We start from the raw sequence: 24,286 nt of genomic DNA on the forward strand, positions 1-24,286 counted from the left end.
TAACACTAACTTCTGGTTAAAAACTAGGAAAGCAGATGTTCTTATTTATGTATCCCATGTGCTTTTGTTTGCTTGGGCCATGTCCTTGCGTGTGTACCACGTGACTGAGTAGACACAGCATTTGGTAAAGCTGGGGAAAAGCTGTGAAATCTTCACAAGATTTTTTCACTTTCTAGGTTCTTGCCTCCTGCACTTCCGTCTGTGGGCCTGTTTTCTGATATGCTGGCTGCATCCTTTTCCATTGCTGTGGTGGCTTATGCTATTGCCGTGTCTGTAGGAAAAGTCTATGCCACCAAGCATGATTATAAAATCGATGGAAACCAGGTATGGTCACCTATTTGTTGAGCTAAGTTTATAAGGCTAAAAACAAGTAGAGAAAACACAACTGGGAGAGATTTTTGGTATCCCCTAAGGAAACTGATGTTTTCTTTCACTGGCCTTTATTGAGTTGATATCTCTCCTGTACTTACTAATTAAAAAATTTTTTTAATATGCCTGTAACACAAATTGCTAAACGGTCTTATTAATAAAAAACCCAGAGCCAGATATTGGGGTAAAAGCTGAAAGATCAGAGAGGCAGAGAGCAAGCCACTAGCTCTTACCCCTATGAAATCCTCCACTGAAAGAGAGAGTGAGTTCCTGTTTCCTTACACCTTATATACCTTTCTCTGCCCTGACGTCACTTCTTGGGATTAAAGGCGTGTCTGCTTCCCAGTACTGGGATAAAAGGTATGTGCCTCCACTGCCTGGCTTTGTTTCCAGTGTGGCCTTGAACTCACAGAGATCCAGACAGATCTCTGCCTCCCGAGTGATAAAATTAAGGGTGTGTGCCACCACTGTCTGGCTTCTATGTCTAATCTAGTGGCTGGCTCAGTCCTCTGATCCCCAGATAAGTTTATTAGGGTACACAACATATCACCACATATGCAAGCTAAGTCATCCTGCTTCTTAAGAAATAAGCTAAAGTGACATTGTCTTGGTCAGAGTTTCTGTTGCTTTGATAAAACATCATGACCAAAAAGCAACCTAAGGAGGAAAGGGTTTTATTTCAGTCTACAGCTTGCAGTCTACCATCCAGGGAAGTCAGGACAGGAACTCAAGGCAGGAAGCTGGAGACTGATGCAGAGGCCATAGAGGAGTATGGCTTACTGTTTTGCTCCCCATGACTTGCTCAGTCTGCTTTCTTATAGCATCCAGGACCACCAGCCCAAGGATGTCACTTCTACAGTAAGCTGAGCCCTCCAATTAATCATTAATCGAGAAAATGCCCTACAAGCTGGGCAGTAGTGGTGCACACCTTTAATCACAACTCTTGGGAGGCAGAGGCAAGCAGATCTGTGAGTTCGAGGCCAGCCTAAGCTCCTCTGTCTAAGGAGCTAGATCCAGGATAGCCAAGGCTACACAGAGAAACCTTGTCTAGAAGAAAGAAAGGAAGAGAGAGAGAGAGAGAGAGAGAGAGAGAGAGAGAGAGAGAGAGAGAGAGAGAGAGAGAGGAAGGAAGGAAGGAAGGAAGGAAGGAAGGAAGGAAGGAAGGAAGGAAGGAAGGAAGGAAGGAAGGAAGGAAGGAAGGAAGGAAAAATAAATGCCTTACATGTTTGGCCACAGGCCACTCTGGTGTAGGTATTTTCTCAAATGAGTTTCCTTCTTCCAAAATGACTCTAGCTTGTGTCAAGTTGACATAAAACTAACCAGCACAGCACTAATTAAAAAAATGCTAATTCAGTCAGGTCAAAGGCAATATAAAAGTTAACTATTACGCTAGACAAGGAGCTTTGCATGTGGCCAAGTAACTCTTGGTAATTTATTTCCCTTTTAAATGATTGCTATGTGATTACACATGATGTGTGTGTGCATGTGTGCCACAGACCAGATGTGGAGGTCAGAGTACAGCTTTGTGGAGTCAGGTCTCTCTCTTCACCTCTGCATGGTGCTGGAACTTGATCTCACGTCACCAAATTTGCAGAGCAGGCACCCGTATCCACCAAGCCTTCTGACGAGCACTTGGTGAGGGTCTGGCAAGCACCCTCTTTGCAACAGCACTGCAACCTAGTCTCTTTCTTAGGAATTCATCGCCTTTGGGGTAAGCAACGTCTTCTCTGGATTCTTCTCCTGTTTTGTGGCTACCACTGCTCTGTCTCGAACGGCTGTCCAGGAGAGCACTGGGGGAAAGACACAGGTATGTAGTGACAGCGGGTAACACTGGGAACAGGGAACAGAAAGTGGGTGGCTGAGAGAGGCTTCCACAAGACTAAACAGGACCATTAGCCTTCAAGAGAGAGGGACTTGTGCTGCCTCATCTGGTACAATTTGGGCCTCATCTCTTTGACTTGCCCAACCCTTATCAAAAACTTCTTTAAAAGCAACATCTATAGTCTCCTGAAACTGTGATTGCCAAATCCTAATGTGTCAGTGTTCACCTGGCTGATAACTACACTCACCTGGTTAACCAGGGACAGTCACATTCATAAGTAAAAAAGAATGATGCTGTTTATTAGTTTGTTATCTAGGGAGAGCAAGAGCCTGGTAAAAAAGCATTTCCCAAAGCTTAGCCTGGTGGCACAGGCCAGTAAGTCCAGCTACTTGGGAGTCTGAGGCAGGATTGATCCCAAGTACAAGAAATCTCTGTTTGGGTTATGGGATGAATTTGAGACCAGCTGGGACAATGATGTGAAACCTTGTCTCAGAAGAAAAAGGGAGAAGAAGGTTGAGGATACAGTTCAGTGTATCTGAATGCTTGCCCTGCATGTCTGAGGTCCTGAGTCTCATCCCCAGTACCACCATGGGAAAATGAAGCTCTTTGCAGCTTTGCAAGCTGTAATATATTCCTTTAAATTTATGTGTGTGGGTGTTTTACCTGCACATATATATGAGCACCACATATATGCAGTGGAAGAGGGTTGGATGCCCCAGGACTGGAGTTACAGATAGCTGTGAGCCACCTTGTGGGTGCTTAGAGTGGAATCTAGGTTCTTGGGAAGAGCAGCCAGAGCTCTTAACCACTGAGCTCTCTCTAGCCCGAGTTATTGTACTTTCTATTCATATTTCCTTTTCAAAAGTCAGGAACTTCCTCTGGAGGCTTTTAGAGGAATGATTTATTAGACAAGAATTTTTTTACTGTAACATTTTGGCACTTCTTCCTGAGTAATATTTCTGTTCTTGGAGTTCTGAATATGGCTTTAATTTTGCCTCTTAAATATGTCTTTTGGTTGTTGCTTTCATAAGGTAACCATAAAACCAGCTAATTCCTCCTGAGGCTGGTGAGAAAGGCCAGGAAACACTCTCAGAGTTTGCTTGAAGGTAGACTCAGCTCCACACAGAGCAAAGCCAAAGCCTTAGACCAGGACTGTATTTCTGTGGAGGCTCAGAAGGCTTTAGCTTCCTGACATAGGAAAGAACATTGTTTAAGGAACAAAAAGAAAAAGAAAGAAAGAAAACTCCAAGAGTATAAAAGAGAATAAGCCCAAACTGCCATAAAATACAAGTCTTCAAGGGTTTTGTTAAGGCAGAGACATAAGAATGAAAGCAAATACCAAGAAAACAATGACTTGCTCAGGGAGAACTGTAAATGTTCTCACAGCACATTTGATGTCCCCACAATATGGATGACGTTACCACAATACAGATGATGTCACCATAGTACAGATGACATCACGACATATATGTGATGTTCCTCTCCTATTAAAATGGCCTCTCCCAATTTTTTGGCTACATTAAAGCAAAATTTAATTTTAATTCTTAGAGAGTTTTTAAAGCTTTTATTTTAAGCAATTATTTCTAGCTTGGAGGAAACAGGTAAAGGAACCCAGTATGCACGAAAAAGCAAAAGCAGGGCTCTGTTGTCAAGGGGAAGTGCATTAGAGCTCAATTCCAAAGCTGTGCCTGTTGCAGCTGAAGCTGTTAGCAGCTGGAGACCCTGCTGCTTGCTGTAGTGGTGGGCAGCTCCCCAGGACATGTGGTCCCAAGTGGGTGCAGCTGGATCCAAGCTACTCACGGCCATTCTCCTGCTGTTATCTGCCTGCCCCAGTAATAATGTGTAAAGTGACCTCCTTGGCAAAGGGCTCCGGGATAATAGTGTTCTGGTAAGTTAATATCCTCTGCCACACACTGGCCTGTATTATATTTAGGAGGGAAGGGTGCCAGGAGTTCAACATTGAAGAAGAAAACAAGCAGAAATGGCTTGATATTTAATTACTGGAAAGCATATAAAGTTCTAGGGTTAAAAGTCTAAGATCGTGGACTGAAATCCAGGGACCTGTGACCAAACAAATGATCAAGTCCTCTTGTGTGGCTTCTCATACTTTATGCCAGAGCCTCAACTTCAGCATAAATGGGACTACTAATTATATCCACCTCAAAGGGATGCTGTGAGGATTAAGTACCACAATGGAAAGTCTTAGCACACACTGACTACTAAATGCTGATTAGTCTACACCTTGAGGGAGGAAGGCCTCTTAGAATCTGTGACACACATGCTGGGCCTGGCACCGAAGGAGTACCACGCATACCGTTGTTGAAGAACAAATAGAAGAATGCGTGTTGGTAGACTTGAGCTGTGTTCTGTGCATCTGCAGGCTGTAGAGAGCTCAACCTTTCGTGTCCTTTCTCTTACTCCTACCCCGACCTCTGCTGGCTCATAGAAAGGTAATTAACACAAATTACTCCATAGCTCTAATTACCCTTTCCCTTAACAATAATTAACTTGCCAAGAATTGAATCTTCTCAAAAATAGAAAATCTACATTTTCCCACAAACCAGCCTTATACAGTAAATTCAAATAATTAATCCCTTATAGGTTTTAATACTATGATCAAACTTAGACTTGGCTCTATAATTAGAGACTTACTATCCTTGGTGAATGGTGGCCAATCTCCCACTCAGAGTTGTGCAGACAGTTGTCCCTGTCTCCAAATATACCTTTTACCAATCCCTAGAGTCTGTATGTAAGTGGCTCAATAATATGGATCAAGTAACAGAAGGAGAAGAAGGACATGAAGGGAGGAGGGAGGAGTGGAGGGAAGGGAGGGAGGCAGGAGGAGGCTAGCTCCTTAGACAAAAGAGGAAAGTGTTCACCATGGTGCTGGGATCCTGGACCATGGAGTCAGAAGATGACAGAAAAAAGAAGTTAGACTTCTGCAAAGTGAGATTTTTATACCTATAGTCATGATATTGCCCGGGCTGACCCATATATAAACATAAATGACCAGTGTACCGGATGGAATGAATGCTTTCCTCTTACATGTGCGGTGCCGGCTTTCTTTAGCTAGGACCCCATGCACAGGGAGTGCTTGTGTTTGGTTGTCTCTCCCCTTCCTCTCTCTGTCTGCTTCTGGTTCCCTCTTCTTTCTCCTTTGTTTCAGAGGCTCTAGTCTTCTCAGCTATGCCCCACGATGTCTCAGCAGAGCATTCACTGACCAAGCCAACTGATCATACATGAATAGGCCCACCCCCTCAGCCTCTCTCTAACTATTTATGGATCTTAGCAGAGCTTTTTTTTGTCAGCGAAGGTAAAGATTCTGAGCTTCCTTTACCCTGTGATTGCTCCACTGCCTCAGCCAATGTTTGGAACCTGTGCTACAACTGTTAGAGGAGACAGGAGCTGTGGTGTGCCAATGTGACACTGTGAATTTGTAACAAGATGGCTTAATTTATTTTCTCTGGGTTGTTCATGGCAATTATAAGCTATAGGTACAACATGAGTAACCATTATGGCTGCTGCTTCCACAATGCAGAAGAATCTACTAAATGCCATAAGGATTCATTCCCAAGAATGTGAGGGTCTGTGTCTCATGGCATGGCACACAACCAGAAGGTTGCCCTCCTAAATCACACTCATAGGCATCAGCCACTCAAATGAAATTCAAGACAAATTAGCCTTACTTTATCAGGGTTAGTTTTCATATTTTCTTTAATTTCTCAGCAATAGTGGGTTATATTGCTCTGGTTTTTTTTTTTAATTTTGCATGGGCTTAACAAATAATGCTCATATTTCTAAATACTGAGCAGAAAGGGAGGGATGAGGAAGTGCTAAATGTGTCTGTGCACAGGTTTCTGTGCACACCTGTGGTGAGCAGGGTGAGCCCACCTCATGGAAAGTGTCTTTCAGGTTGCTGGCATCATCTCAGCTGGGATTGTAATGATTGCCATTGTTGCCCTAGGGAAGCTTCTGGAACCCTTGCAGAAGGTAAAACCCTGCTTTTCTGTGCACCAATTTCTCTTTACTAGACTGTTATTAGGGAAAGAGTGGAAAAGTAGAGATCAGCACATGGAAACCTCTGCCTCCACTCTCTCTGTGCAGTCAGTGCTGGCAGCTGTCGTCATCGCCAATCTGAAAGGGATGTTCATGCAGGTGTGCGATGTTCCTTGTCTGTGGAAGCAGAATAAGACTGATGCCGTAAGTGACCCAACACGTCTGTCTTTAAAGAGCTCAGTCCTGGCTTCTCCTCTCATATCATCATGCTCCGTTTCCAAAGGCTAGCCTGAAATTTTAGAACTCCAGAGCAGAATTAGAGTAGTGTCGGGAAGCCAGAGCCTTGATGTCTTCTATGTGACAATCCTAGATCTCTGGGACGATTTGTTTTCAATCACTTGATTGGTATCTGGTGAACTAATGTAATTCTTTTCATTTCCATTCCCCTCTAGGTTATCTGGGTGTTTACATGCATAATGTCCATCATTCTGGGGCTGGACCTGGGTTTGCTAGCTGGCCTTTTATTTGGACTACTGACTGTGGTCCTGAGAGTTCAGTTGTAAGTACAAACCAAACCAAACAAACAAACAAACAAACAAACAAGCAAGCAAACAAAAGAAAAACAGGTTTCTCATAGACAGCACAGCCTGAATTTTTCTAGGTTGTTTTTCTAAGCATACAGATATTACTTATTTTTATAAAATTATATATTGAATGAGTGTATGATTTACACACACAACACTTTACAATGTCGAATAGCTCTGATTAGTCTTACTCTACAGGTGAGAAAGTTTAAGCTCAGAAAATTTAAAGACTTTTCTTAATGCTTACAGTTAGTTACTAATTGGCAGACTTAAATCCCAGTGCAGCTCACTCCTGAATCTATGCCCTTACTCACATGCGCCACCCTTTGGCTGTGCTAAAGTGAAGGATAGACAGCTCAACCAAAGACTGAACTTGCTTTGTTTGCATCATTTTTAAATCAGGTGAGTATTAGAGGCACTGGGCACCAGGCACAGAACTGGGCACCAGGCACAGAACTGGACACCAGCAGAGAACTGGACACCAGCAGAGAACTGGGCACCAGCACAGAACTGGACACCAGGCACAGAACTGGGCACCAGCAGAGAACTGGACACCAGCAGAGAACTGGACACCAGCACAGAACTGGGCACCAGCACAGAACTGGGCACCAGGCACAGAACTGGGCACCAGGCACAGAACTGGGCACCAGCACAGAACTGGACACCAGGCACAGAACTGGGCACCAGCACAGAACTGGACACCAGGCACAGAACTGGACACCAGGCACAGAACTGGGCACCAGCACAGAACTGAGCACCAGCAGAGAACTGGACACCAGCACAGAACTGGGCACCAGCACAGAACTGGACACCAGCACAGAACTGGGCACCAGCACAGAACTGGGCACCAGCACAGAACTGGACACCAGGCACAGAACTGGGCACCAGCAGAGAACTGGACACCAGCAGAGAACTGGACACCAGGCACAGAACTGGACACCAGCACAGAACTGGGCACCAGGCACAGAACTGGGCACCAGCACAGAACTGGACACCAGGCAGAGAACTGGACACCAGGCACAGAACTGGGCACCAGCACAGAACTGGACACCAGCACAGAACTGGACACCAGGCACAGAACTGGACACTAGGCACAGAACTGGGCACCAGCAGAGAACTGGACACCAGGCACAGAACTGGGCACCAGCACAGAACTGGGCAGCAGCACAGAACTGGACACCAGCACAGAACTGGGCACCAGCACAGAACTGGGCACCAGCAGAGAACTGGACACCAGCAGAGAACTGGACACCAGGCACAGAACTGGGCACCAGCAGAGAACTGGGCACCAGCAGAGAACTGGGCACCAGCAGAGAACTGGGCACCAGCACAGAACTGAGCACCAGGCAGAGAACTGGGCACCAGGCACAGAACTGGACACCAGCACAGAACTGGGCACCAGCACAGAACAAGTCAACTCCTTAGTATACTCTCACCCATTTTACTTATTTGAAGCTAGTGACTCATTATGCAACTGGGAGCTTTAAAACAGTTATTACAGCCAGGATTCATTCAAATCTGACAAATGAGGCACGTACCCAATTATGTAAAGGTAAATAAGATTAGTTCGTATGCTCAGTGGGAGCAGCAGAGCTATGAATCATATGGTGGAACAGCCCATTAGGGCAGACAAGCTGAAGGCAGACGAGCTGTGGTGGTGACGGTTCTGTTCTGACTTTGGTTTTAGTTATGTATGTGTCCACCGGGACTTGGGGGAGCACAGAACCCACCCATTTAGTTTTTCCTTGCCTCTCCAGACATCTGGCTTCTTCTCTGCCTGTGCTTGGGCAGTGACAGAAAAGACACCTGGGAAGACACCAGCATGAGTATCTTCAGTTTAGCATGAGCTCACCTCTCCTAACCCACCCACCAACTCTGCCCTCCATCCCTCCTCTGGCTTGGTGGTGCCTTCCTGAAAGGCCTGTGGCTGTCTCCCTCAGCACTCTAGGAGCACAGGATCCTGAAAGGTTCATTAGCTTCCAGAGGGCCCAGTTTGCTACTAGGGAACAGTGAAGAAAGTGTAGACAACATTGCCTCCTGTGCTGAGTATGCTCAGTGCCCGCTTTTTTTTTTTTTTTTTTTTTTTTTTGAGTCTGCTTAAGAAGGAAGTTGTTTTGTTTTGTTTTTGTTTGTTTGTTGTTGTTGTTTAAGAGATAAAGACTAACTTACGAGGTTTAACTTAAAAATGAGCCCAGTATTGTGAGCCAAGGGAAAATTTGGTGGTACAATTTAGTTGGTGGTTTGGTAACCAGGATCCCACCTAAAGAAAAGCAGTACTTTTCACAGTATTTAATTTCTGGTAGTTATAATGTGGATCTAGAGAGCACAATGCTGAGAGGACCTCAAACAGATAGTCCTCCTCCAGGGGCTGCATTCAGCATATGTCACCAGTCACAGTTCGAGAAACATGGAGTTTATCTGATTGCACCAGGAACAGGAACTCAGTGGTCTGGTTAGCGAGCAGGACTCCTTTCTCCCAGGCTGCTGTTTCTAAAACAAGAGACTAATCTGATCACTTGCAGACACAGTACTCGATCAAGAGGTTGCCATCAGTCATAAAGAAGTGGAAGGAGCCACAGACCCATACGTTAAAGATGAAGGCTGTGTGTCCTATACTCAGTGGCTTCTCTAACTCCTCTGAGCATCATTTTACCAACTAATAAAAATAAGGATAATAGTTCTGGCCATTAATAGTTATGGTCAGGCTTCCAGATGATTTACATGTGAGAAAGCTTGCCGCTTTCCCTATAATTGTTATGCAAGCGGAAGTGCTCATTATCTCACAGCCGTCAGAAGAGGCTCACAGTTACTTCCTCTTTCTCCAGTTCCACGCAAACACCAGCTGTTCATTTCAGAGTTAAATACAGGAAAATGTCATCAGCAATAAAGACAAAAGTCCAAAACACCAGATACCAGAATGATGTTCTCTTTCATATTTTTAACTTTTTAGTTGAAAAAGTGACTGTTAAAAAAAACAAAAAACAAAAAAACAACAACAAAAAAAAAACAACAACAACAACAAAAAAAAAACTCACCTGATGTTCATTTTCCTTCTTGCAGCCCATCATGGACCGGCCTTGGAAGTGTCCCCAGCACAGACATCTATAAAAGTATCATACATTATAAAAATGTAAGTGCCTTTGTGAGACACTTGTCACAGGGGGCTTGCTGGAATTCAAGGAGTCAACAGATTCCTCTTTTAGCCTGCTAAGTGCATGCAAGCCATGAAGATGTCTGTTGGGAAAGTTCATCAGCACACTGGGAGTGTCTTGAGAACTTTCAATTCAATGTGCCTTTCATTATAAATTGATTACAGGAATTTTAACCATACTAGTTGAATGTTATTTTGGTGTAAAATGAGGGATAATCATGAGGTATTAAATATAACAGGCATTTAATAAAAGTTATATTTCTGTCTGTAATCCATAGCCTTTATGAAATGGCCTGAAGTCTCTGTAAGATTTCTTTACTCAGCTTTACAAGAGATCTATACAGCTCTCAATCGCCAAAGCTTTATTTGATTTTTTTTTAAATCATTGGAATTAGAAGAAATAATATATGAACAAGGAAATGAAAAACAAAGAAACTATGCATTACAATGATGGTCAGATGCTGCTCGCAAACAAAACTGTGAGTGGCTACTAGGAGAAAAAAAGAGGCAAGAGCAGAGGGAGTTAAGAAAATGCAAATTTACCTTTAAAAAAAGTGAATCAAGTGGTGTTGGTGGTGCGTGCCTTTAATCCCAGCACTTGGGAGGCAGAGAGTTAGAGGCCAGCCTACTATATAGAGCTACAGAGCAAATTCCAGGGCAACCAAGGCTACACAGAAAAACCCTGTCTCAAAAAAATCCAGAAGAAAGAAAGAATAAAATGGATATATGTTATGTAATTTTATATATATAATGAATACTCTAGGAAGTCATAGTCTGATTTTTACCTTAATATTAAAAAACATTGCTATAAGGACAAGGGATGGTGGTACATGCCTTTAATCCCAGCACTCTGGAAGCAGAGGCAGATGGATCTCTGAGTCAGGGCCAGCCCAATCTACACAGTGAGCTCCAGGATAGCTAGGACTACATAAAGAAACCCTATCTCCAGAAAAAAAAAAAAAAAAAAAAAAGATTACTGTATATTCAACCTGGAATTCTAGTAGTTGTTACTTAGTTTATTTCCATAACCTTTCTGTAATTTTGACCCAATTATCATCTAGAGCTGAAAAGTTAGTTCAGGTGTTGGAGATGAGGAGGCCATGTAAAATATACCACAGTAACAGAGCAGTGTGCCCTCAGAAGCACATGCAAGAATCTAGTTTGTAAACCAGACTGTAAAGAGGTGCAACTGCACCACTCAGCGCCACTGTTGAGCTTTGCTGCTTAATAGGGAAACCTAGCTTCTAGTTTGGGAGCTCCAGATTCTAAGCTCTGTCTTGACAGAGCTTTGCCCAAGTCACTCAACCCCAGGGCCAAGGTGTTCCATATGCAAGGGGTAGACTGATATGGCTGTGACTGCTTAAGACCAGAAGACTCTGGTTGTGTGGGATTCACTCTTGGAGTGGCCACTCTGGGTTAGGGTATAAACAAACAAAAAACACGGTGGGGCAAAGTTTCTGAAACACAACCTCCAGATCCCTTTTGTCAGCCCCACCCCACCCCATGCCAAAGAAGTTCAGCAAAATGAAAACTGGAGGCTGGAGACCAGTCACATTGCCTTTAGAGACACTTTTCTTCACATGGGTAGCAGCAGCCAATGAGATTCAGCCTATGAGATCCTGATTCTGGTTCTGACTGATTCCATGGCCTCTGATTCTGGGCATCTTATCTCGTCATCCCCATCTCAGAGGAGCCAGGAGCCAGCAGTACTGCTGTCCAGCGCCTGTGAGTAACCACGTCATCACAACAGGCAGAACATCAGGTGAGGATCTGAGGTGCAGATTCATTTAACACTCTCTCTCTCTCTCTCTCTCTCTCTCTCTCTCTCTCTCTCTCTCTCTCTCTCTCTCCTCTTTCTCCCTTTCTCCTTTTTTAAAATACCAGCTTGAAGAGCCTGAAGGAGTGAAGATTCTGAGATTTTCTAGTCCTATTTTTTATGGCAATGTTGATGGTTTTAAAAAATGTGTCAAGTCCACAGTAAGTATTTTATTCCTAAAAGTTTGACTTTTTAAACTTATTTTCTGATTTGACTTATTTATTGGGACCAACTAGAAATAAGGCCTTAGGCTTGGTTCTCTGTGTGGCATTAAAAACTATATTGTGGCATAGTGTGGTAATACACACCTGTAATCCCAGGATTTAAGAAACTGAGGCAGGAGGATTGCTGTAAGTTTGAAACCAGCTTGATTTACGTAGGCTAGGCAGGGCTACAGACTTAGACCTAGTCTCACAAAAGCAAACTACATAATGAACAAACAACTATATTATAACATCTATTCTCCATATAACCTACAATGTGGGAGGGAGAGGAGGGGGAGGGAGAGGAGAGGAGAGGAGAGGGAGATAGACAGACAGGGATTTGGAGTTGGGTCTGAGGCATGCAGGTAGGAAGCACAGAGTCAGAGGCTGGGATTTGCTGAGTTCCAGAGGCTGAGTGAACTGGTTGCTCCAGCAGAGACAGGTAAGAGAATCCAGCTACCTTTCATAAATAGCTACAGCTATTCAAAACAACACCATGCCTTGAAGACTTTTATTTTAAAAATAGTTTCATTCATAAAATATACATTTTTGCTGACATGTAGTAAGTTTATTACTTTAAGAAATAGTTTTAAATGTTTAAAAAATACAAGAGGGGCTGAAAGACGGCTCAGCTGTTAAGAATATTTCCTGACCTAGCAAAGGAAAGGCATTTGGATCCTACCCCCACATCAAGTGGCTCATAAATACAGCTTGAAGGAATCTGGCTTCCCTTCTGGCCCCTGTGGGCACCTGCACACATGTGCACATCCACACACACATAAATACAATATTTAAAAAAGAAGCCAATAGAAGAAGTTTTAGTTGCAGACACTGGGTGTCTCTTAGGTGTCTATTGCTGAGATAAAACACCATGGCCAAAAGCAACTTGGGGAGGGAAGGGTTGATTTCATCTCAGAACTCCCAGGTCACTTTCATCACTGAGGGAAGTCAGGGCAGAAGCTGATGCAGAGGCCATGGAGGATGGCTGCTTCCTAGCTTGCTCCTCCTGGCTTTCTCGGCTTTTCTTACACAACTGAGGACCTCCTGGCCTGGGGTGGCTGTGTCCTCTCACGTGAATCATTAATCATGGAAATTCCTGACAGATTCTCTACAGGCCAATCATAGGGAAGCACTTTCTCAGTTGAGAGTCCCTCTTCCCAAGTGTCTCTAGCCTGTGTCAAGTTGACATAAAACTTTCCAATCAAATAGTGTGAGGAAGGTGGTGTGCTGGGTGTTGGGGAAGGATGTTAACTGAGAGAGGTGAGCACAGAGGAGTGGACAGGGGCTGCGCTGCCTGCCGGAGTAGAGAGTGAAAAGCATCGATGTGGTAAGGGAGTGAAAGGCTCCTGTCTCCAGTGCCGTGCTAGCCTTGCAATTTGGGATTTGCCAGAGTGCTGTTGTCCTGTTTCCAGAGTAAACCAGCTCAAAGGGAAGCTAACAGACCTCCCCCCTCCCCCGACAACAAAGTGGCTTTGTGACATCAAGAAAATACAGACTTAAATATATATAAATGGTTCCCCCCCACCCCGATTTTGTCTTTTTTTACTGGCTTAGAGCCTTTAACCTGCTAGTCTTCCCTCCTCATCTCTAGTGGAGTAGGGTGCCTGGTGATAAAGAGGAGTCTACTCCCTTAGACCTCATAATTTTTTTTTTTATTCCGGCAGGGGTTCTTTCAAAATAGTACCTTTTAAGAAATAGCCATTCTGGGGTCTGGAGAGATGGCTCAGCAGTTAGGAGAGCTTACTGTTCTTTGAAGCACCAAGTCTGAATTCAGTAGGGGAGTTCACAATCCCCTGTTACTCCTCAGGACTCCTTGGACATCAGCACCCACATGTGCACATACCCACATACAGACACATAAGTAACAATAAAAGAGAAACAATCCCTCAGATAACAAATGCCATGGAACATTAAGAACCAGACATTTTAAGTAACTGACATTTATTTCCAAAGGTTGGATTTGATGCCATTAGAGTTTATAACAAAAGGCTGAAAGCACTGCGGAGAATACAGAAACTCATCAAAAAAGGACAACTAAGGGCAACAAAGGTGAGACAACATCTTTCTCCCCCTCTAGGCCCTTCCTCTGACGAAAGCAGTTAGATGGTCTAAAATTAAAACCACCCCATTTGGTGTCCAGATGCACAAGAGCAGATGACAGACGTGCATCCCAGAACAACCTATCTGTTGTAGGCTCCAGGGGAAGGGTGTGGTAATGAGACCAGTAGAGCTCCCTCAAAACAGAGGCAGCCCCATTAAAAAATGAGCATCTGTACTATTTTTAAACATTATTTTTACTGAAAAGAACAAGGTACAAATTCAGTGCCAGAAAACTACAATAGTAATTTCATGAACTTTCACAGTTTTTGCTGTGACTTTTCTGTATCTCTTGAAAAAGTCCCACAATCATCCAGAAATCCAATTTCTTGGCTCCTTGGTCTTCCATTTTCTTCTTAGAGAGTAGCAAAGTATAGATGGTAGTAAAATTCATTCTCAAGACTGCATTCCCTTGCTATATTGGTTTTCTAAGTGGTCCATGCAGGACTTTTGAACAGTTTGGGGTGAACTGATGAAAGGTATTTTGTATTATTGACAATAAAGTTGGTGGTGTTTTCTTTGTTAGAACGGGATCATAAGTGATGTTGGTTCATCAAATAATGCTTTTGAACCTGATGAAGATATTGAAGAGCCAGAGGAAATTGATATTCCAACCAAAGAAATTGAGATTCAAGTGGACTGGAACTCTGAACTCCCGGTTAAAGTGAATGTCCCCAAAGTGCCAATCCACAGCCTGGTGCTGGACTGTGGAGCTGTGTCCTTCCTGGATGTGGTAGGAGTGAGGTCATTGCGAATGGTGAGGTTCTGGTTGTTTGTACTGTAGACTTGGGGTATTGGTTCACTCGGCTGTGTGAAAGGGCTCTGTAATTTGTCTAAGTGAATTTTCTTCTCTCTTCTTCTTCCTCCTCTCCCTCCTCCTTTTTGGCAATAGAGTATAAGCTCTGGAGTCAGGCTCTGTGAAGCGAATCCTGCCTCCACTACCAAGAACAAGTTTCTTAATGGGCCTTTGTCTTGGCTTCTTCTTTTGTAATATAACCAGAATGATGGTATTTACTACACAGGTATCATGAAGATCAAGTGAGCAGCACATATAAGTAATACAGACGAGTATCCGGCACACAGACGTCTCTTAGAAGATGTTAATACTTAGTATGTTTATTTTTCAGAGAATGTAAATGTTTTCCATGAAAACAAGGAAAAGTGGTACAGCTTGTGTTAAGTATTATATTCTACTTGTTATGGAACAGCAATAGGACTGAACTAGAAGAGGCAGGCATTGTTAAGAAGCAAGGGCAGGCCTTGGGTCATACCCAGGAAGTCAGGGCAAGATTAAGCAACATGCTGGACAGAAGCACTCACAGAACCAAGAGCAACAGCAGAATCTCAAGTTCATTCATTCGATGCTTCAATGTGTGCTAATTGCTCCACCTAGCAGAAGACTCGTGATGCGGTAGGCACAGTGTCTCTACTAAAGAGGAAGGTAAACATTCAGTCATCGTACAAACAACTGCAGTAGGTGCTTCAATGTACTTTAAATAGGTGTTATCCCAAGTGTTAAATTTAGATGAAGCTTCAGGTAGGTACCAAGAGGGTCAGACAGAGAGGCCAGCAGGGTAAGGCACCAACAAGAGATATAATTACAGGAAATGGGCTTCTGTCTAGTTTTAGCTTAGCTGAGGGCTACCACTGCAGGAGCAGAAACTGATGCCAGGGTCTGGCTGCTAGATAGGTGAGTATTTACACTTGGCAAAAGACTATGAGAATATGCTGTGAGGCTCTGCTCTCTCAGCAGGTCTGTTAGCTCATTTGAGAACACATGCTGGCTCTTTGTTGTTTATCTCCTCCTGCGCAGTGATATCTCTTGGCGTATAGATTATACTGGCCCCTTGGTTTAATGGTTTTATAGAGTCCTAATGCCAGAATATGTTCCACACTTGAATAGCTGTTTATGTTCTAGTGACAATTAGTCTGGATTTTTAAAAAAAAAATCAAACTTTTAATGGTCATTGTAAATTCACACTTAGTTTTGAGGGATATTAGAGAAATTCTATGTGCCTCCTTCCTAATTTCTCCCAATAGTTATATGGCATAAAAAACTATAGTACAAAAGTGAAATCAAGATAATTGGCATTGGTACATTTAAAACAAAGACCTGGATGTTTAGTGAGATTTGACTTTTTGGTAAGTCTTATACTTTTTGTTACAATGAGCAAGAACTATTTGGGAGCCTAACTACTTCATTGTTTCTTTCCTTCTACAAATATTTATTGAGTACCTCTGTGTTATGAATTGCTGGCTAATACACACTGGATGTTGTTTTTCCTCTGTCTTTTTAAAAACAGGTCTTGCTATGTAACCCTTGAATTAAAAGGCCCTTGCTTCAGCCTTTTGAGTGACAGCATTACCAGCGCAAGCTACCTTACTTGGTGTGCTGTTTCTTAAGATACATCACATACTTTTTTTTGTTGTTGTTTGTTTTGTTTTTTGAGATAGGGTTTCTCTGTGTAGTTTTGGTGCCTGTCCTGGATCTCACCCTGTAGATCAGCCTGGCCCCGAACTCAGAGATCCGCCTGGCTCTGCCTCCCTAGTGCTGGGATTAAAGGCGTGAGCCACCACCACCCGGCCCATCACATACATCTTTATCTACAGCATTATGTCAGGCTGAAAATATCTATGGTTTTCCAGTAATAAACTCTCCTGAAAGTCTTGATTAACCATAGAAATGTTGACATTTCTCCTGAGCAAATGTTTAAATATGACTGAATTCTTTTCTATTTTTAGATTGTCAAAGAATTTCAGAGAATTGATGTGAATGTGTACTTTGCTTTGCTTCAAGGTAAATGCCTATGTGCACATATATCAAACTTGCCCCACATCTCCTTCCTTGGAATGTGAATATATAATGTCTGAAGACCTTTTAAAAAAATCAAACAAAATTAAAAGAAAACTATTTTGTATTATAGTACAGAATGTCTAAGAAAATATCATCGTAGTAACCTTTAAATATGCAGTTAATCACAACATTAAATAATTGTGTGCTATTTCCAAAACTTTTCATCACCACAAATAACTGTGTACCTATTACAGTAGCTTAGGGCATTTTTGAGCTTTGAAAGAGATTTCTTCCGATTTGTGCCATAGAGCCAGCAAAGTATTGAAACTTGTTTCCTGATAGTGGTGGTAGTGACTGTGGGGACATTGTTTCTGGGGAGAGCAGAGGTGAGACAACGAAGATCTTTTGGAACAGGAGAAATGCCAAGTATGAGTCTCTGTGACTTGTCTATAAGTAGAGGAGGGTACTGGTGCTTGGGATGAGTTCTCTGAGGGAGCCTGAGATGGAGATTTATTCACAAGTGATTGAGGGCATGAGGGAAGAGGGACAGGGCAGGAGATGAGGCTGGTCAAGCGCCTGATGTCAGAAGTTTGACTACACAAGTGGCTGTAGTCAGGGGTGGTTATGCAGGGTCCTACTTTATACCTTCATCTGTCAGTCAGTGGATGCAGGCCAGGTATGTGGGGGGGAGCTCCCCAGGCCTCTTCAAGTTATACAGCTCCCAGTGGCCAGAGAAATTCTCTGAAAAGGGCACAGATGTGAACCAGCAGCCAGGTTCACAGCAACTGGGGGATGGGAACATTGGCTTGGCAAAAGGGTCACCAAGACAGACTGCAAGCAACTGTGGGCTGACCATGCTGTGTGCTTCTGGTAAAGAAAGACAGCTATGTTAGAGCAGGGTCACAATTTAGAAATGAGAAAATAATGAAAAGGTGCTACCAAATTAAAAAAAAAAAAACCTGATATCATTTGATGTTATAAAAATCCTTTTTCTAGCAACTAAACATCTTTTTTCATTTGCAGATGATGTGCTAGAGAAGATGGAGCAGTGTGGGTTCTTTGATGACAACATTAGAAAGGACAGATTCTTTCTGACGGTTCATGATGCTATACTCTATCTGAAGAACCAGGTTAAATCCAGGGAGGGCCAGGATTCTCTTCTAGAGACGGTAAGCATTCACCTAACTCTAGTCTGAAAGCCAGGCTAACCTCTGGCTTTTAGGCCATCTGTTGAACTTCTAAGAGCCAGTTTCTCCTGGGTGAAGTGGGGATAAAACCACTTACTGCTGGAAAGACTGGAGGACTGAAGTAGTTTTTAGGAAGGTTGGTGCTCAAGACTTAAGAGTTCTGCAGTGTGCACGTTCACTGACAAATGTGGCATCAGCTGTAATGCTTTTTTAGAAGACAGCACTGAATCTTGGATTTTCTGTGACGCGTGTGCATAAATGTAGTATATATTATACCAATGTGGAATCCTTAATTTACAAAGTTAAGATTCAATTCATAAGTGATCTTTGGAAAACAAACAAAGAGCAAAAAATGAGGAGCTTGGAAGACTGAAGGCTAACTAACTCAGAAACTATTGCATTATTCTTTTTAGCTGTCAGTACAGAGGATGTTCTGCCAATGTTCCTGGTGAAAAGAGCAGCCGAAGCTATTGAAAGTGTCCATCTCAAATACACAAGTGTCCATACCTACTAAAAAGAAAAGCTGGGGGCTGGAGAGATGGCTCAGTGGTTAAGAGCACTGGGTGCTTCTCCGGAGGACCCAGATTCAGTTTCTAGCACCCCCATGGTGGCTTACAACCCTCTGTAACTCCAGTCAAAGGGCAATCTGATACCCTCTTCTGGCCTTTGTGGGTACCAGGCACACACTTGGCATACAGACGTATGTGTAGACAAAACACTCATACACATAAAATAAATAAAAAATTTTTCTTTAAAAAAGAAAAGCTACATGTAAGATGCTAATCTAAAATTCACCACCTTTGTTTCCTATCCAACTTAAAAATCTCTAACCCAGGCTGGAGAGTAGCTCAGAGGTTAGGAGCACTGGCTGCTCTTCCAGAAGTCCTGAGTTCAATTCCCAGCAACCACATGGTGGCTCATAACCATCTGTAATGAGATCTGGTGCCCTCTTCTGGCCTGCAGCGATACAAGCAAACAGAACACTGTAATAAATAATTCTTTTTTTTTTTTTTAAATATTCTAATCCTAGATTAAAAACAAAGCTGGCTCATATAGCTTTTTGAGATCACACATCAAAAGTAAAACAAAACCACGGCACCAAGTTCCTTCTCAACAGGAAAGCAGTTCTGTGATTTGTTAGCACCTATTCTGATGTAAAATCTTAGGCCACAAATGTGATAAAGCTGAATGATGAACAGTGCACTCACTATATCAGACTAGACTGATTCAGTCAGTGAGGTGCTGTGAGTGGCTGGCCTAGATTTTCACTTTCAGTCTATGTTAGCTAGAGTATAAATGATTGCTTGCAAGGTGGGCAGAGCATTTCTGGCTCCAGTGAGACTGGGAAACTTGCCTGTCTCCATAGGGTCCATTGTGAAACTTGACCCATCCTCACCAAGTGGTTTCCTTTCCTTCAGATAGTCACTTGCTCAGATATTAGATGCAGAGATTTATTACAAGATTTATCCTAGTATAGCCACAGTCTGCATCCACCATTCCATCATATTAAGACCATTTGTACAGGGACTTGGCCTTCTAACTGACTTTCACATAAATAAAGAGCACTGGGCTATTTGTGAGACAAAAAGTAGAAAACTAGTACTATAGGATGACATTTTAGCTTTGGTATATACTTGGTATTACTTTAGAAATGTCCTCAACGAACAAGAAAAATGCAAGTTATATTGTGTTGGGGGATGTCTTTCTGTACACTGTGAATATATGTTGTTCCCATTGGTTAATAAATAAGCTGCTCTGACCTATGGTGAGTCAGGTTATAGCCAGGCAGGAAATCCAAGAGAGAGACAGGAAGAAGAAAGGCAGAGGCAGAGGAAACACAAGCCAGCTGCCCAAGGAGCAACACGTAATGTGACACAGGTAAAGCCAAGGAACACGTGGTGGTACATAGATTAATAGTTATGGGTTAAGTTCAGTTGTAAGAGCTAGCTAGTGAGAAGCCTGAGCCAATAGGCCATACGGTTTGTAAATAATATTAAACATCTGAGTGATTATTTTATAAGCGGCTGCAGGACCTCAGGGCTGGAAGGGACTGGAGAAATCTGGCTACATGATATCCTCCATGGAAAGGATTAAATTATACATACATTATCCCTGAGAAGCAGAAATGTCCTAAACAGCCAACTCTTCCTCCAATAAAATTAAATTCCACTAAATTCAGGTTGGGACCCTATATTGTCCTGAGTCACCAGCCCACTGTGGTATAATCAAAATATTCTCAAAGCTGTATTAAGTGTTCTTAGCTTAGCTGTCAAAAGACAAGCACTATTGACTGCCTGTTGGGGGTGTCTTGTTAAGAGGTATATACTTCAGAGGTAGAGAAGAAAGCTGTTAAAGGAGTTTACACAGGGGAAAACTGGACCAGTTTGAATGTTTTTAAAAAATGGTAGAGGGAAACTCCTAAGATGAGAAATATGAAGGAGCAGGAAATTAGAAGAGGATTCTGAAATCCATAGATTACAGATGACAGTATCAGAAAAGCTTCAGATCATTTCAGTGGTATGTGCTATATTTGATGTTATTGTATTTCCAATAAATACTGTGTATGTTCTTTGTCAAGATCACCCTCATTCAAGACTGTAAAGATCCTCTTGAACTGATGGAAGCAGAGAAGAACGAGGAAGAACTTGATGTTCAGGATGAGGTATGGTCATCATTTTATGTAGAAAATAATTGGATTTAATATTGAATAAATGGAGTGAACAAGCAGTGAATCATTTAAGAGCAATCCAGGGAAAATCCAAAAACATCCTGAAAGGTATAGCTTTATAGGAGGAGAAATGGAAAGAGGAAATTCCCTCAAGGATGACAAAGACTTGGGGAACTTTAATTTTGGGCACAGAGAGATGACCAGTGACTGGTCGCCATAGGCTAGTTCTGATTTTATATTGAACTCAAAGCACACTTCTTCCTAGAGACCTAAGGCTATGGGGTAGGGAAAGGGGACAGGGATTTCTAACGTAGGGCCACAGTCAGTCTTCACTGGCTTACACACTTCCTTTGCACCAGGCTGAGGCTGTTTCAGGTGATCATGCCATCAGATTGTTTCTAGGACAGTTGACTGAATTTGAAGGATCTGAGTAAACTTTAGGGTTTTACTTCGAAGCAAAATGAGAGCAACCATGGAAGATCAGATAATTTTTTATCATTAAATTACCAAAGGATATAAATAAAAATAAGATAACTTTATACTTGATCTTAGCCAAAAGGTTGAGAATTAAAAGAATTTTAAATTGAAAGTTTTCTTGGAAACCAATACTGTGATATTCCAGCCCGTGCAGAAATCCCTCCTACACCAACCTGATTCACTTAATTTAGATTCTCTGTGAAAATTTCCAGAACTGGTAACCAGTGACTTCTCAAGGGAAGTTTCCATGGATAGAAATCCCAGTTAATTGTGCCTATGAAAGTGAGCTTGGCCTTTCTGTAATAACTACCAGTTATGCTTTCCCTAGCAACACAGGCCTTCCCTTGGGCCAGGCTATCACTCTTTGATAGCACCTCTGTTTCCAACAGACTCCCAGGGCAGCTTTTTCCAATTCCTTCTGTCAGTCTTCACAGATAAGCAGTCTATCAATGTTTTGCTGGCCAACAAGGGAACTACCAGCAGTTAGGTTGCCATGGAAACCATGCAACCATGACCATTTTGAGCTCATCGAGATATTTAAAGAACATATGTCTGTTTTTATTATAGCTACACTAAAATCTTGGGCTCTATTTAACAGGAGTCAAATAAAGACAGGTGCATTTTCACACAAACTATGATAGACCTGGGTTCTCCGTTCATACTTAGGCAATTGGTTTCTGTCTCAAATGCAAGATCATATTCAGTTCTGCTAGACTGCATTTTGGACCCAGTTTATTAACAGTTTTGGTTTTGACTGTCATCTCACATACTTACTTCAAGTCTGATAAGCAAACTATGATGACTTTCCAGGTCCTGATGGAAAGCACTAGGTAACATTCAAGCCCCGGTAGTAAAATTAGGCAGAGAATTTCGTGGAAGAAAGTAATGTTAGAATGAAAATCACAAGCCTGGTGTCTTGGCCCCCTAATAAGCCTATAAAAGTCATTATTAAACCAAGAAGTCTTTCCAGCTTTGGTAATTTATGACTCTATGAGGTCCTGGGTTCGATTCCCAGCACAAAATAAATGGATTCCTGTAATCCCAACACTTCGGAGGTAAAGGCAAGGAAGATCAGAAGTTGAAGTGTATCTGAAGCTACCTCTGGGGCTTGATGTCAACCTGGGCTAGAGATCTTATCCCCAAGAAATGAATGAATGAATGAAGAAATAAATAAATAAAGGAACTTGAGTGACTACCACACTGTGGAATAGATTGTTACTAATTTCCACATAAAGCGATCATTCAGCCAAGGCTTCTAAGGTTATGAAGCATTGTAGCAGTTGGGATTTGAAACCAGACAGACCTGTTGAGCTACTCCTGAATCTGGTTCTTACTGGCTGTTCAGCCAGCACAACCCTCTTTCATTTAATCAGTTGAAGGGTGCATATGAAGAGTAGGGTTTTGTACTTAGTGTCCAATGAACAGTAATCGCTGCTTTACATAAACCCAATTAGAAGTATAATGAGAATTGAAATTGTCTTCTCTCCTTTTTTTTTTATGATACATATCTGGGAACAATCAAGCAACCAATACTAGAAAAACATATTTTAAAAAAAGATAACGTAGCCCTAAAGAGAACTAAGTTGGTCAATATTTTGTTTCCCCTTTTCTTTCACAGGCCATGCGTAGACTTGCTTCCTGAGAGTGGGTTCAGGGGTCACTGTCAGCAAGGACTCCTAGACAGACTTGGCCATCAGGTCATTCTCTGCAAGTGTTCTCTGCACTGATTATTTCTTCGTACTTAAACAGCCATCCTTTTACTGCTATGTTAGAAATATTTACATTTTTAGCTGGGCCGTGGTGGCACACGCCTTTAATCCCAGCACTTGGGAGGCAGAAGCAGGTGGATCTCAGTGAGTTCAAGGCCAGCCTGGTCTACAAAGTGAGTTCCAGGACAGCCAGGACTGTTACACAAAGAAAACCTGTCTCGAAAAACAAAACAACAAAAAAAAACAAAAAAAAAAAAAAAGAAAGAAAATTTACATTTTTAAACTTCTTAGGTATTACACAAGAAACACTTGCCATTTCTATGTCTTAATGTAGAAAATAAGCAGCTTAGCTCTAAAATATCCAAAACCATGAGAATTATCCCTGAAAATCAGCAATGTCCGGTGACTGTGCTCAATGCTACTAACACCAAAACAGGTTTGCTGTCTGTGCCCACAGGGTAGGCTCTATCCTTGTTAAGTTGCAGTAAGTGTTGACGCAACACAGACTTTATGGGCTAGTGAGTCAGGAAGGACTAATCAAAAAGAAAGATGATTCCCTGATTGACCCTGAAATCTATGTGTTGTGTTGATCGCAGTGAGAAAGGTAAAACAGAATTACTAATGCACTCATTACTGAGCTTAAAAAAATAAAATCAATCTCTGAAACATAATTTTGTTTAGATTTATTTTGTGTATGAGTGTCTTGTTCATGTATGTGTCTGTGTACCATGTATGTGCCTGGTGCCCAAGAGGTTAGAAAAGAGTATCAGATAGCCTGGGTGTGGAGTTATAGATGGTTGTGAGCTGCTGTATAGGTACTGGGAACTGAACCCAGGTTCTCTGCAAGAGCAACAAGTGCTCTTAACCACTGAGCCATCTCTCTATAACCTATAATCTTTATTTTTAAAACGCAGCTTTGGGTTATCTTTTTGTGTATAAGTGCTCCTTGTATAAGGGCAGATAAGCTCTCTTCTACTTAAGGTCTGGCATGAGAGCCAGGCATAGTGGTTCAGATCTACAATCCTAGACCTTGAGAGGCTGGGGCAAGAGGAGCAAGAGCTCATGGTCTACTGCACTGCACAGTGAGACCACGTCTTAAAAAATCTAACATGAAGACAATTTTGACCAAACCCTTTTTTTATAGAAGACCACGGTGATGAGAACAATCTTTTCTCTAACTATTCAATAGTACTCAGAGGAAACAGTCATAAATGGAATTCTAACCACTTTAAAAATAATCTAAGGCAGAGTGGTGGTGGCACACATCATTAGTCCTAGCACTTGGCAGGCAGATCTCTGTAAGTTTGAGGCCAGCCTGGTCTACAGAGCAAATTCCAGGACAGGCTCCAAAGCTACACAGAGAAACCCTGTCTCGAAACAAACAAACAAAACCCCCTACCCCCACACCCCCGC

General features: G+C 42.4%; 2 protein-coding genes across 10 annotated transcripts in view; one reads left to right on the forward strand and one right to left on the reverse strand.

Moving 5' to 3' along the window:
• Slc26a4 (solute carrier family 26 member 4) overlaps nt 1-23,544 on the forward strand; it is a 49,606-nt gene extending 26,062 nt beyond the window's left edge. For all 4 annotated transcript variants that reach the window (XM_076550807.1, XM_076550808.1, XM_076550809.1 and 1 more), the window contains 13 exons: nt 177-324; nt 2,063-2,176; nt 6,104-6,181; nt 6,296-6,391; nt 6,640-6,746; nt 9,832-9,901; nt 11,807-11,899; nt 13,895-13,990; nt 14,565-14,795; nt 16,781-16,835; nt 17,856-18,001; nt 20,598-20,681; nt 22,783-23,544. In XM_076550807.1, coding sequence (XP_076406922.1) covers nt 177-324; nt 2,063-2,176; nt 6,104-6,181; nt 6,296-6,391; nt 6,640-6,746; nt 9,832-9,901; nt 11,807-11,899; nt 13,895-13,990; nt 14,565-14,795; nt 16,781-16,835; nt 17,856-18,001; nt 20,598-20,681; nt 22,783-22,806 — 1,342 coding nt within the window. In that variant the 3' untranslated portion in view covers nt 22,807-23,544. The remainder of the gene's footprint in view (nt 1-176; nt 325-2,062; nt 2,177-6,103; nt 6,182-6,295; nt 6,392-6,639; nt 6,747-9,831; nt 9,902-11,806; nt 11,900-13,894; nt 13,991-14,564; nt 14,796-16,780; nt 16,836-17,855; nt 18,002-20,597; nt 20,682-22,782) is intronic.
• Nucleotides 1-24,286, reverse strand: part of LOC143268441 (uncharacterized) — a 146,815-nt gene that overhangs the window by 104,031 nt on the left and 18,498 nt on the right. For 3 of the 6 annotated variants that reach the window (XR_013044354.1, XR_013044348.1, XR_013044350.1), the window contains 2 exons: nt 9,807-9,873; nt 1,772-2,159 (listed from right to left, as the gene is read on the reverse strand). The exons of 1 other annotated variant lie outside the window; for it this stretch is intronic. Coding sequence is in view for 1 of the 5 variants with exons in the window: in XM_076550838.1 (XP_076406953.1) it covers nt 9,807-9,873 (67 nt within the window). In the remaining 4 variants the exon portion in view is untranslated. Of the gene's footprint in view, nt 1-1,771; nt 2,160-9,806; nt 9,874-21,538; nt 22,822-24,286 lie in introns of those variants that run through there. 2 more of the 6 variants (XR_013044353.1, XM_076550838.1) reach the window with 2 other exon arrangements.

Source organism: Peromyscus maniculatus, chromosome 14, assembly GCF_049852395.1.
Source record: "Peromyscus maniculatus bairdii isolate BWxNUB_F1_BW_parent chromosome 14, HU_Pman_BW_mat_3.1, whole genome shotgun sequence".
NCBI classification, from domain to species: Eukaryota; Metazoa; Chordata; class Mammalia; order Rodentia; family Cricetidae; genus Peromyscus; species Peromyscus maniculatus.